The 13,240-nt window shown below is 48.4% G+C and overlaps 1 protein-coding gene across 1 annotated transcript in view; it reads left to right on the top strand.

Moving 5' to 3' along the window:
• igf1ra (insulin-like growth factor 1a receptor) overlaps positions 1 to 13,240 on the top strand; it is a 333,731-nt gene that overhangs the window by 259,813 nt on the left and 60,678 nt on the right. Inside the window, exons 11-13 of the mRNA XM_059946664.1 lie at positions 2,884 to 3,161; positions 7,751 to 7,893; positions 7,996 to 8,158. Coding sequence (XP_059802647.1) covers positions 2,884 to 3,161; positions 7,751 to 7,893; positions 7,996 to 8,158 — 584 coding nt within the window. The remainder of the gene's footprint in view (positions 1 to 2,883; positions 3,162 to 7,750; positions 7,894 to 7,995; positions 8,159 to 13,240) is intronic.

Raw genomic sequence — 13,240 nt, 5'->3', positions numbered from 1 at the left:
TGGTAGGTTAACTGGTCATTGTGAATTGTCCTGTGATTAGGCTAGGAATAAATTGGGGGTTACTGGAAGGGCCTATTCTGCACTGTATGTCAATATTTAAACACCCAGGGATGAGAGATGCAGTACATGGAAATGCAGAGCCTTCATACTGGGACCCACTCTCCTCCGCATTTAAAGCCCCACCTGTTAACTACCCAGCAGAAATCGCTGGATGGTAAAGGAGAACAGAGAGGCCAATTAGCCCCTGGAGTTTGTACCACACTTTACAGCGTGTTTGTATTTCCATCCTGAATATTCCTTATTACCATGCAAACATGTAGCAATTTAACATAATGCTCGAGGTCCATATTTCCAATGTCCTTTGAAGGAGCCCGAGCTGGCGATGCCTGCTCTCACTTTAACCTCCAGGATTTAAAATCAAATTCAGAAACTTAAAAGAGAATTTGATATCTCTAAATCAGAAATGGCTCTTTCAGTCTCAGGTTATCCATCAGTATCATCATGTTCCTCGCTCCACAGTTGCTGCCTGACCTGTTGGGCATTTCGGTATTTGCAGCTTTGTCACCTTAAGCTCTCTGTCAATCTAACCCTTCCTTCGCATATAACCACAAGAGATCCAGAGTAACACACACAAAATGCTTGAGGAATTCAACAGGTCAAGCTTCATCTATGAAGGGAAATACAGTCGGCCCTCCTTATCCACGAGTTCCGCATGCGCGAATTCAACCAACCGCGAATCGAGAGAACCCGGAAGTGCTCTTCCAGCACTTGTGGTTGGAGCATGTACAGATTTTTTTTTCTTGTCATTATTCCCTAAACAATACAGTATAACAACTATTTTACATACCATTTACATTGTATTAAGAATTACAAGTAATCTAGAGATGATTCAAAGTGTACGGGAGGATGTGCGTGGGTTATCGTGGATCAGGATAAAAAAAAATTCGGAAGCTCTCTTACTAAGTAAATCAGAACAGGTACATCTGGTATTATTTAATGTCAGTTAGTCAAACGTTTGTCTTAGTATATAGTATATATTTTACCTTTCTATGCACTTACGTATGTTTCAGCGCCGGACTCGGGAAGTTCCTGAGTTCGATCCAGTGACAGACCGCTATTGAGTGCGCTCTCCACCGTGCCAGGTTGATGTGGAAGATCAAAAACTCTAAACCCCAAAACCCAATAATTAAACCACTGCGTTGCTTAGTAATAATTGTTGCTTTCATCAGGGCAGAACCTTTCTCACTTTATCCTTTAAAATTGTTCCGATCGTTGACCGACGTAGCCTAACGCTTTTACAATGACGGATGGCGTTTCACCTTTTTCCGATTGCTTTATTATTTCCACTTTTTTTTCAGTCGTGATTACTTTCATGAACAGGAACACTGCAGATTCAGAGCTCTGCCACCGGGTTGACAGGTTAAATAAGGTCTGGGGTTCCGCTGGGTCCTATATTTAGACAGGCTGAATAAGGGTCTTGAGCATCCGCGTTTTTGGTGTCCGCGAGGGGTCTTGGAACCAATCCCTCGCGGATAAGGAGGGCCGACTGTAAACAGTCGATGTTTTGGGTCAAGACCCTTCATATCACATGGCCTTCCTTTTGTCTTACATCCATGTGCCTATCTTAAATGTCCCAAAAGTATCTGCCTTCACCACCCACTCTAGCAGCACGTTCCACACACCCTCCCATCACCGAGCACATCTGCATGAAACACTGCCGTAGACAGGTGGCATCCATCATCAGAAGTCCCCACCACCCGGGCCATGCTCTTTTCTCGCTGCTGCCATTAGCTGGAAGGTACGGGAGCCTCAGGACTCGCATCACCAGGTTCAAGAACTATCACTAGCCCTCAACCATCAGGCTCTTGAATAAAAGTGCATTACAACACTCATTGTGCGACCTCGGCCTGCTGAAGGAATTGGGCCTGCAGTCCTCGGAGTTGCCTGATGCCAGTGGCCGGAGGTGGGGACGTCGTAAGCGGTGTGCGAGGAAACGGAAGCGAGGCGAGCGGGCAGGAGTCCGTGCCGGGAAAAAAGCAAGCCCTAGCAGGCTGGCTCACCCGTCCATTCTGCTCTCCAACGGACATTAAGTTGGACTACATCTGTGGCAAAGAAATACTTGGCGGGGGTGCAGAAACGGACAGAATCCCGGATGCTACCATTTAGCTGTTTGTTTATGCAACAGATTTTCCCCCAAGCCATTGGACTACCAACCTGCTGATCTCTGCTGTGCCTATTGTCTTGTTTATTATTTATTGTAATACCTGCACTGTTCTGTGTACCTTTTGCAGTCCTGGGTAGGTCTGTAGTCTAGTGTAGTTATTGTGCTGGTTTACGTAGTTCAGTGTAGTTTTTGTATTGTTCATGTAACACCATGGTCCTGAAAAGCGTCGTCTCGTTTTTACTGTACCAGCAGTTATGGTCAAAATGACAATAAAAAGTGACTTGACTCATTCTACTTCTGGTGCTCCCACAACCAATGGTCTCACTTTAAGGACTTTTTAAACTTGTTATTTCATGTTCTCGTTATTTATTGCTATTTATTTATATTTGCATTTGCACTGTTTGTGTTCATTGGTCCTGTTTACAGTTAGTGTTCTATAGATCTGCTCAGTATGCCCGCAGGAAAAAGACTCGGGGTTGTATGTGGTGACATGTATGTACTCTGATAATAAATTTTACTTTGACTTTCTGTATTAATACTGACATCTCCCCTATACTTTCCTCTAGTCACTTCGTATCAGCGTAACACCAGTTAACTGATCCATCAGGGGAAGTAATCTGAAGCACGAGGAGCCTTTTAAACTCATTGCCTCTTTGAGATTTTGGCGGATGGCTCTTGGATTCATGTTGGTCTTATTCAGATCTGTGGTTTTCCAACAGGCCGTTACGCAAGCGCAGAGATACCTTTGGCGTGGCCAATGTATCCCTCTCTGCGAATGGTACGAGACCCCCTGAACCGCACCAGAACAGCTCCGACCCCGAGAGGAAGCAAGACTACCCCTTCTCCGAGAGCAAAGTACGGTGCAGCGACAGGACGGTCATCTCTAACCTGCGGCATTTCACCACCTACCGCGTCGACATCCACGCCTGCAACCACAAAGCCCTCAAGCTCGGCTGCAGTGTTTCCACCTTTGTGTTTGCGAGGACCATGCCGATAGGTGAGTGGGCCACGGGGAGCGGCGAGTCAGTCCTTGTGTACCAGGTAGGAGCCTTGACAAGAAGGGCGGTGAGTGTCTTGAGGTGGGGGAAAGTTGGGTTTCCGGGTAAAAAAACTCTTGAGGAGCAAGACCAATCACGCAAATTGGAATTGAAATGAATTATGAACAGGAGGCTAGTTGGTTCCTCTAGCCTGTTCTATCATGTAGTCACAGTGTCAGACAGCAGTGAAGGGTCCTTCATTTTGGTAAAAGGAACATTGGTGCAGACTATTATCTCAATGGGGAGAAGGTTCAAACACCAGAGCAGCAGAGGAACTTGGGAGTCCTCGAGCCAGACTCCCAGAGGGTTAATTTACAGTTTGCGTCTGTGGTAAAGAAGGCAAATGCAATGTTGGCATTTACTTCAAGGGGAATAGAATATCAATGCAAGGAGATGATGCTGAGGCTTTTTAAGACACTTATCAGGCTGCACTTGGAGTATTGTCAACAGTTTTGGGCCCCATATCTCAGAAAGGATATATTGTCATTGGAGAGTCCAGAGAAGGTTCACTAGGATGATTCTGGGAATGAAGGGGTTAACACATGAGGAGTGTTTGGCAGCTTTGGGCCTGTACTCACTGGAATTTAGAATTCTCACTGAAACCTACTGAATGGTGAAAGTGCAGTGGTGTGCTACACGCAGCACTGAAATAATGACACGTAGTCGGTGAGCTGCAGTTGCAAAAGAGGTTTATTCAAACTTCGCAGCCTCGCTTTAAAGCCTTCCTGTTCCCGCCCTCCCCGGGCGGGAATGCTGTAGTGGGCGCATATTCACAGTCCCGTCCCGCACGCGGGCTTTTCCCTTTGCTGGTGAAGCAGTCTTGGCGCCCTCTTTGGGATTGGCCTCAATGCCGGCGTGCGACACTTTGTGAGCCGGTTCGAGTGCACTGGGAACTGGGTTGCCACAAAAGGACTAAACAGATTGAATGTGGATATCCAGAATGACAGGACACGGCCTCAAAATTGAGGGGCGACCTTTTAACAAAGAGGTAAGGAAGAATTTTTTTTAGCCAGAGAGTAGTGAATCTGTAGAATGCTCTGCTACAGACTGTGGTGGAGACCAAGTCCGTGAGCATATTTAAGGCAGAAGGTGATCATTTCTTGATCAGTCAGGGCTTCAAAGGATATGGTTGAGTGGGATCTGGAATCAGCCATGATTGAATGGCAGAGCAGAATCGATGGGCTGAATGGCCTAATTCTGCTTCTGTCTTATGGTTTAACCCACCATGTCTGTGCTGATCATTTTGCCTATTAATACTACTCCCACTTGTCCACTTCTATGCCTTGTCTATTGTGTCTGGACAAATGCTTCCTACATCGTAATTGCATCTGATTCCAGCACCTTGTTGGAACTAGTTTTTTAATGTTTTTAATAAGATAATGGTTGAATTAGTGCAAGACTAACACACAATTTGTATTTTGTTAACTGGTATATTTTGTTAACTTGTATATATGTGGTGTCTATCGCCGCCTGTTGGCAGAAAGGCAGTATAGCAAATACATGATGGTTTACCACCTTTTCATTTTTCATTGGCTAAATGTTAGCACATGACTCTCATGCTGTGATTGTGTGCCCTTTTAACTGGTACCTTCTCATCTCAGGGATTTGCCATATCTGAGTATAAAAGTAGCAGAAATATCTCATCTTAAACATATGGCCTTTTGTTTTTAATACCCCTAACATGCGGCAATAATCTCAGGGTTGTATATGCTGACATATATAAACTTTGATAGTAAATTTACTTTGAATTTTGAAATTAAGATTCTGACCATCTGGCCTCACAATGGCCATAATAATCTTTTATGCTTATAACTGTTCAGCCTCACTTCTGGGAAAACGCATCCACTGGCATATCTAATCTCTCCCCAAATAAAAATCATCCACTCCAGGCAACATCCTGGCAAATATCCTGCACAAAATCTTCAGCGCAATCGCATCCTTTTTGGATTGCCTACTGTTTTGTAATGTGGGAGAGTCTAAGACCAGAGGACACAGACTCAGAATACAAGGACATCCCTTCAGAACAGAACAAGGAGTTTCCTTAGCCAGAGGAGGTTGAATCTGCAACTCATTGCCATGGATGCTGTAGAGGCCAAATCATTGAGTATATTTAAAGCAAAGATTGATAGATTCTTGATTAGTAAGAGTGTCAAAGGTTATGAGGAGAGGACAGAAGAATGGGGTTGAGTGATCTTTCATTAAGAATGAAAGTTTAGCTTTATTTGACACATGCGCATTAAAATATTGAACATACAGTGAGTTGCTGTTAACGATCAATACAGTCCAGGGATGTGCTGGGGGTGGCCAGCAAGTGTCGCCCTGATTCTGGCACCCACGCGGCATGCCCACAACTCACTAACCTTGCTAATCTGTACGTCTTTGGAATGCTGGGGGGAGGACTGCGGCACCCGGAGGAAACCCCACGGGGCCACAGGAAGCACGTACAAGCTCCTTACAGATGTGGCGGGAATTGAACCCCGGTAACTGATTGCTGTAAAGCGTTATGCGACTGCACTGCCCTTGGTATGGTAAATGACTCAGCCACGACTGAATGGTGGAGTAGACTCGATGGGTGTCGTGGCCTCATTCTGCTTCTGTGTCTTATGGTCTAAGATGACGTCCCACATCCCGTATTCTTCTGCCCAGACTATGAAGGCAAACGTGCCATGTTCCTTCTTCACCACCCTGTCTACGTGTGCTCCAGGGTCTCTGCTCATTGACGTTCTTCACCACCCTGTCTACGTGTGCTCCAGGGTCTCTGCTCATTGACGTTCTTCGCCGCCCTGTCTACGTGTGCTCCAGGGTCTCTGCTCATTGACGTTCTTCGCCGCCCTGTCTACGTGTGCTCCAGGGTCTCTGCTCATTGACGTTCTTCGCCGCCCTGTCTACGTGTGCTCCAGGGTCTCTGCTCATTAACGTTCTTCGCCGCCCTGTCTACGTGTGCTCCAGGGTCTCTGCTCATTGACGTTCTTCGCCGCCCTGTCTACGTGTGCTCCAGGGTCTCTGCTCATTGACGTTCTTCGCTGCCCTGTCACGTGCTTCTTATGCTCTGCCTGAATTTGATATTCCAAGTCCCATCACCTGGCATTTGTTGAGATTAAATACTATTTGCCGTTGCTTCACCACCTTCCCATCTAATCTATACCCTACTGTATCCTCAGGCAACAGTCCTCCCTGACCATCACCTTCCCTTCCCATCCTTGTTGGGCAGGGTTGACAGCGGATGTTGCATCCCAGCTGTCTACATGATGCACAGGCCAGGGCAGTTCGATATGGAGAGCAAGCTGTTGCCCGTGCAGCAGGCTCCCCGCTCCATGCAGCTGGTGAATCCAAAAGAAAGCAGAGACCGATTCAGTTCAGCACCAGTGGCGTCGCAGGGGTTGCCTGCCAACGCCTTACTGACCCCAGCTTCAGATTTTCACCTCAGCGTTTACTCCTGAAGTCTTCCCCAAGTGTGGGTACAACCACAGGGCAGTGAGGTTTGGGATCAGTGTTTTCCTTCTCCTAGATGAGCTGCCGACCACAGCCGATGAGCCCCATCTGCCTGGAGTATCTGGTTTTAAGGTGCCAGTAGCCCACTTTTGCCCCTTCTCCTGTCAGTAGAAGTGGTTCCGCCAGGCCACACGTGAAAGCCAGGACATGGACTTGGTTGTCACCGGCTACCAGGAGTGTCTAGTGGGTAGTGGGTGCTTATTCCCATTATTCCACCCCCCGGGCTATGACACCCGTAAGAAACCATCCGCATGCTAACTAATCATACCTTTTATATTCACGTCCAAGTTGCCCCAGCCCTGATTTCTGTGGTACACCACTGGTTAGACCCTTGCAATCAGGGCAGCCTCCCACCACTGCAACCCTTTTGTCTTTAGTAAGTCAGACAATCGATGGGTTGTTGATGATCTACAAGCAATCTGTGGCTTTGCTCAAGGGAAAGAATTAGCAAAGGAGGTTGAGAGGTGACAGAGGTGTACCAGACGATCAGGCATAGATCAAGCGGACGGCCACAGACCTTTTCCCAGGACAGAAGTGGCTCATGCAAGGGGGCATAATTTAAAGATAATTAGAGGAAAGTACAGAGGGGGTTTTAGAGGGGTAAGTTTTTACGCAGAGGGTGGTGAGTTCCAGGAAGGCAGGGGTGGTGGTGAAGGCAGGTATGTTAGGGACATTTAAGAGACTCTTAGGTAGGCACATGGATGAAAGTAAGATGGAGGATTGTGGGAAGGAGGGGTTAGACTGATCTACGTTGGGCAGGTTGAGTTGATTGGATAGATGCACAGCATTGTGGACCAAAGGGCCTGCTATGTGCTTTATTGTTTCACTTTGTACAATATGCTCTGAAAAGCAGGTGGGGTGAGAGGCAAAATGGCTGATGATTAGGCCAGGACTTTGGGAAATGGGGAGGGGGTGCACTGTGAACCTGTAGTTGCAGGGAATCTTTTTCCTGGTGTTCATTTGGGAGGAGAGGGGTTACAGACCGGAGATGAGCAGTGGCAAGCAATTTTCAGCGCTGATCTGGAGAATAATGTATTTCCTTGTCTGCCCCCTCCAGATAAAGCTGACAACATACCGGGCCCGGTGATTTGGGAGCCTGGTGACGATGACACGAGCATTTACCTCAAGTGGCTGGAGCCACCCAATCCCAATGGCCTGATTCTGATGTATGAAGTGAAGTACAGTCGTGGAGACAATGAGGTGAGTCGGCTGATTGGTCGTACTGTCCTCTGTCCACTCTTTGTCTGCTTGGTTCTGCTCTGCCTTCTCGCTGTCCTGACGGTGTCGTATTTGTTGTTACAGATTCAGCAGGAGTGTGTCTCCCGACAGCGCTACAGGTCGAGCAGTGGTGGCTGCAGGCTGGACAGACTGAGCCCCGGTAACTACACCGCTGAGGTGCGGGCGACCTCGCTCTCCGGGAACGGTTCCTGGACTGACCCGGTGATGTTCTACATCAAAGCCAAACGTAAGTGGAGCAACCTTCCTGGTGGCACATCACTGTGTCCTGGTTACCTGGCAACCCTCACTCACACCCCAGCCCGCCCTCTGTCCTGGGGAGGCTCGATCACCACGAGATCCCAGAGGAGGTGCTGATGGTGGAACCTGGAACAACAAAACAATCTGCTGGAGGAATTCAGGGGTCGAGGGCGGTGGGAGGAAATTGTCGGTGATTCTGGTTGAACTGAGAATGGAGAGGGGAGAGGACCAGTATAAAGTGGAGAGGGGTGAGGTACAACTGGAGCCTGAGGTGATTGTTTATCACCCTCCAGCGGCTGCCTCTGAGGTCCACCCTCCCTGCCCTCTTCACCAGCCCTCTTTGTTTTGTCCTTGTTGCCCTCCATCTATCAGCCAACTGCCCCTGGCTCCCAGCCCACCCACTCTCCCTCTCTTCTGTTACCTGGCACAATGACTTGTCATTTTTCAACCTTCCTCACCCCCCACCAGCACCTCAGACTCCTGTCTCACCATACCAGCCGTATCCCATCTCTGCTCTCGATCCTAATGCAACGGCTCGACCTGAAACATCAACCCGCTCTCCCCCTCACAGACGCCGCCCGACCCGCTGAATCCCTCCGGCGCGATGTTCTGGACCCTGGCACCACTCAGGTGGTTAGTGAGGTCAGAAACGAGGGGTGGAAATGCACACTCCTCCCCTCAGGCCCCTGCTTGTGTCTGGTGTGTGTCAGCGATTTTATAAAAACTTAGCTTTATTTGTCACACGTACGTCAAAACTTACAGTGAAGTGCCTACACGAGGAGATCTGCAGATGACAGGCACTTCACTCAACAACACACGAAGGGTCTCGGCCCGAAACGTCGACAGCACTTCTCCCTATAGATGCTGCCTGGCCTGCTGTGTTCCACCAGCATTTTGTGTGTGTTGTTGAGTGAAGTGCCTGTCATCTGCGTCCATGACCAGTGCAGTCCGAGATGCGATTGGGGGAGCCCACAAGAGTCGCCACACTTCCAGTGCCAAGGAAGCGTGTGGACGGCTTACTCACCCTGACCACGGGCCTGTGAAATGTGGGAGGAAACCAAAGCATTGAGAGGAAAGCCACATGGTCACGGGGAGAGCATATGAATTCCTCACAGACAGCGAAGGAGATTGAACCCAGGGGTCAGTCATTGCAATTTGTTTGTGCTGCCCTCCACCCTGTCCTCACCTCTCATGCAGTGGCCTGCGGGTCCTCAAGTCACCCTCTGGACCCAGGGGCTGCTGTAAGTCGGCCTTTCATCAATTCACACTGTTCTCCGGGGGAACAGTGCGGACACGTACAGCTCCCGACTCTGAGAGATCCCTGGCTATGTGCTTCCCCTCCGCCCTAAAGAATGTCTGCTGGGCTCATTTATTAAGCTTTCAACTCAGTCTTGTGGAGGGGCCCTATATTGCCCCCACCCATCCCCCAAAGGAATGTAGCGCCTGTCAGCTGCCCCCACCACAAGCCCCAACTTCAGCTTTCTCTGTAACAGGCAGGCATTAAATATTTAGGCCCCCCCCCCCTTAAAATGCTGTATGGTGGGGTGGAGGGGGGTATCCAATGAAAATTCCAAAACTGAGAGTAACGTGAATTGATTTGGATTACTAATGGTCAGACAGGGCTGACCGACCATGGTTTGGCAGGCCATCTAGGAGAGGGAAAACCTCTGTGGCCTTGCGGCTCTGCCTGCTCATGGGGAAGGCTTCGGGATGAAACCTTAGGGAAAAACCTGGAGAAGGCAGTCCGAGGCTGACCAGCGATACGAGCAACACAGCTGGTGCCAAACTGTTTCGGTCTCTGCCGTTCCTATCAATTCATCAGCTGCGTGGAGAGATGGAGCTTGCTACATCGGCAAAAGCTTGCTCTTTGTATCGTACTGCCCTGCCTCCCGTATCTGTGGCGCTGTGCCGATGACATAGACAACTAGGATGCAACGTCATTGGGCGATCCCCACCAATGGGGGCCTGCCACTGAAGCTCAGAACAGATTTGAAGGGCTGAATGGCCTACCCCAGTTAGCCCCTGGCCTCAGGGTTTGGATGCAGTGCTTGCTGCTGGCAGATTGCCAGAGATTTAGCTCGGTCACTTTCCCCATTTAGATTCTGCTGTGCAACTCAGTTTGTTGTAGTTACCGCCTCTGTTTCACGCTGGATAGGAGCCCGAGGAACGTCACCAGCCTTGCCCTGGATCCTATTACGAATAGATGACTGCGATGAGGAGCTGGCAGGCTGAGGGAGGGCAGAGAGCCCAGGAGCCAATCCCTCTGGCTCGTTTAGCCTTGCTGGCCAGAGAGAGCAGATGCCTTTATTCCAGCTTTGAAACAGAAAAATAAACATCGCAATTGAGCCAAAGATAACTGAAAACTCGGAAAACTGTCACCTTGCGATGGCTGTAGAGGCCAAGTCAAAGCATAAGTCGATAGGTTCTTGATTAGTAATGATGTCAGAGGTTATGGGGAGAAGGCAACAAATGGGGTTAAGAGATTTTTCATTAAAGATTGTCTTTAATCTTTCACTTGAACATTTAAAGATTGAACATACAGTATTGTTTATATCAATGTCCAGCTCAGTCTGAGGATGTGCTGGAGGCAGCCCGCAAGTGGCCCACTCTTTACTAATCTGTGCATCTTTGGATTGTGTTGGGGGTGGGCTGGAACACCCAGATGCAACTCAAGGGACCAGGGGAGTAATGTATAATCTCCTTCCAGACCACGCAGGGAACTGAAACCTGATTACTGATTGCTGGTGCTGTACGTTACCATTCCACAGTTGGTGCGGTGAACGAGTCAGCCATGATTGAACTGTGGAGCAGACTTGATGGGCTGAATGGCCTAATTCTGCACCTATGTCTTGCGGTCTTAAAGCTGCAGAGAGAATTTTGGATTATATACATCAAAATAAGTTATATTTAAGCGTGAGGAAGTCAAAACGTCGCTCAGCCCAGGCATTAATAATAAATTGCCCAGATTAAGGGTCTTGACTCAACTTTGCCTCTTCGGATGCTCCTTGACACACTGGGTTTCTCCAGCAGATTGCATGTTGCTCTGGATTTCAGCATCACAGCCTCGTGTGTCTCCGTTTACAATAAGTATTTTGCCTCACGATTCCGCAGCTGGTGTTGGTGGGTGAGTGTAACTGAAATTGAGACAGAATGGTGGGCATCACAGTGGGTGAAGGTGGCGGGTAGGAATTGCCCTCCAAGGCCCGGTCTGTGGTGAAGTCAGTGCCACTATTCGTCTCCGTTGCCCTTAGCCAGTGATCCACTGGACTCCCAGCTCCTGATTCCTGACCAAGCCCAGACCACGCCACTGGGCAAGGACAACCACTGTCTACCTTCAGCTACCTCGATGCAGTGTGCAACGATTTAAATTGTATGAATGGTGTGCAGAAGAAATTTTTCGCCATACTTCAGTGCATATGGCAATAATAAACTAATTTATCACTTTCCTGGGCAGCTCCTGAGGAATATGACTAGTGCCAGACCCTGCCACTGGTGATCCTGGGAGCTGTCTGATAGGATGTGAAGGTTTACCTTCCAGCCCCTGCCCATTCACTCCCTCCAGTCTCGAGAGTAGTCATGGGTCAGCAACACCCAGGGGTGTCTTTCTTCAGGTTAGCTTGGAGCATGTCCTTGAAATATAGTGACAAAGCTGGAAATAGAATAACTCCTAGATCTGCTCCTGGCTACGTGATCACAGGCCTCACTCTGAGAGTTTCGGGATTTGAGATAACCTCTTGCTCATTATTTGATGCTTCTCCTATTTAAACCCAAATGACACAAAGGTTGGGGGTGCTGTGGATAGTGTGGAGGGCTGTCAGAGGTTACAGCGGGACATTGATAGGATGCAAAACTGGGCTGAGAAGTGGCAGATGGAGTTCAACCCAGACAAGTGTGAGGTGGTTCATTTTGGTGGGTCAAATATGATGGCAGGATATATTATTAATGGTAAGGCTCTTGGCAGTGTGGAGGATCAGAGGGATCTTGGGGTCCGAGTCCATAGGACACTCAAAGCTGCTGCGCAGGTTGACTCTGTGGTTAAGAAGACATACAGTGTATTGGGCTTCATCAATCGTGGAATTGAATTTAGGAACCGAGAGGTAATGTTGCAGCTATATAGGACCCTGGTCAGACCCCACTTGGAGTACTGTGCTCAGTTCTGGTCGCCTCACTACAGGAAGGATGTGGAAACCATAGAAAGGGTGCAGAGGAGATTTACAAGGATGTTGCCTGGATTGGGGAGCGCGTCTTATGAGAATAGGTTGAGTGAACTTGGCCTTTTCTCCTTGGAGTGATGGAGGATGAGAGGTGGACAAGATAAAGAGAGGCATTGATCGTGTGGATAGTCAGAGGCTTTTTCCCAGGGCTGAAATGGTTAGCACGATAGGGCATTGTTTTAAGGTGCTTGGAAGTAGATACAGTAGAGATGTCTGGGGTAAGTTTTTTATGCAGAGAGTAGTGAGTGTGTGGAATGTGCTGTTGGTGACAATGGTGGAGGCAGATACGATAGGGTCTTCTAAGAGGCTCCGGGATAGGTACGTGGAACTTAGGAAAATAGAGGGCTATGGGTAAGCCTAAGGTAGGGACATGTTCGGTACAGCATTGTGGGCTGAAGGGCCTGTATTGTGCTGTAGGTTTTCTATATTTCTATGCTTCATTCTTTAATTTCACTGATTTTTAAATATGCAACTCAGTGTCATAACAAATAGCCCAGTGAGCCTTTGGGTTAATGGGAGAAGGGAAGAGAGTCCAGTGTGTTTCAGTTAGTGAATGAAGGCAATATAGAACAAAGAGTAGTGCAGCATAGTACAGGCCCTTCGGCCCACAATGTTGTGCCAACTCTTAAAACCTGCCTCCCATATAACCCCCCACCTTAAATTCCTCCATATACCTGTCTAGTAGTCTCTTAAATTTCACTAGTGTATCTGCCTCCACCACAGAATCAGACAGTGCATTCCATGCACCAACCACTCTCTTGAGTAAAAAACCTTCCTCTAATATCCCTCTTGAACTTCCCACCCCTTACCTTAAAACCATGTCCTCTTGTACTGAGCAGTGGTACCCTGGGGAAGAG

The sequence above is a fragment of the Hypanus sabinus genome, chromosome 21 (genome assembly GCF_030144855.1).
Source record: "Hypanus sabinus isolate sHypSab1 chromosome 21, sHypSab1.hap1, whole genome shotgun sequence".
In the NCBI taxonomy this organism is placed as follows: Eukaryota; Metazoa; Chordata; class Chondrichthyes; order Myliobatiformes; family Dasyatidae; genus Hypanus; species Hypanus sabinus.
The sequence above is the reverse complement of the archived record's forward strand: the minus strand, read 5'-3'. Positions and strand labels throughout refer to the sequence as shown.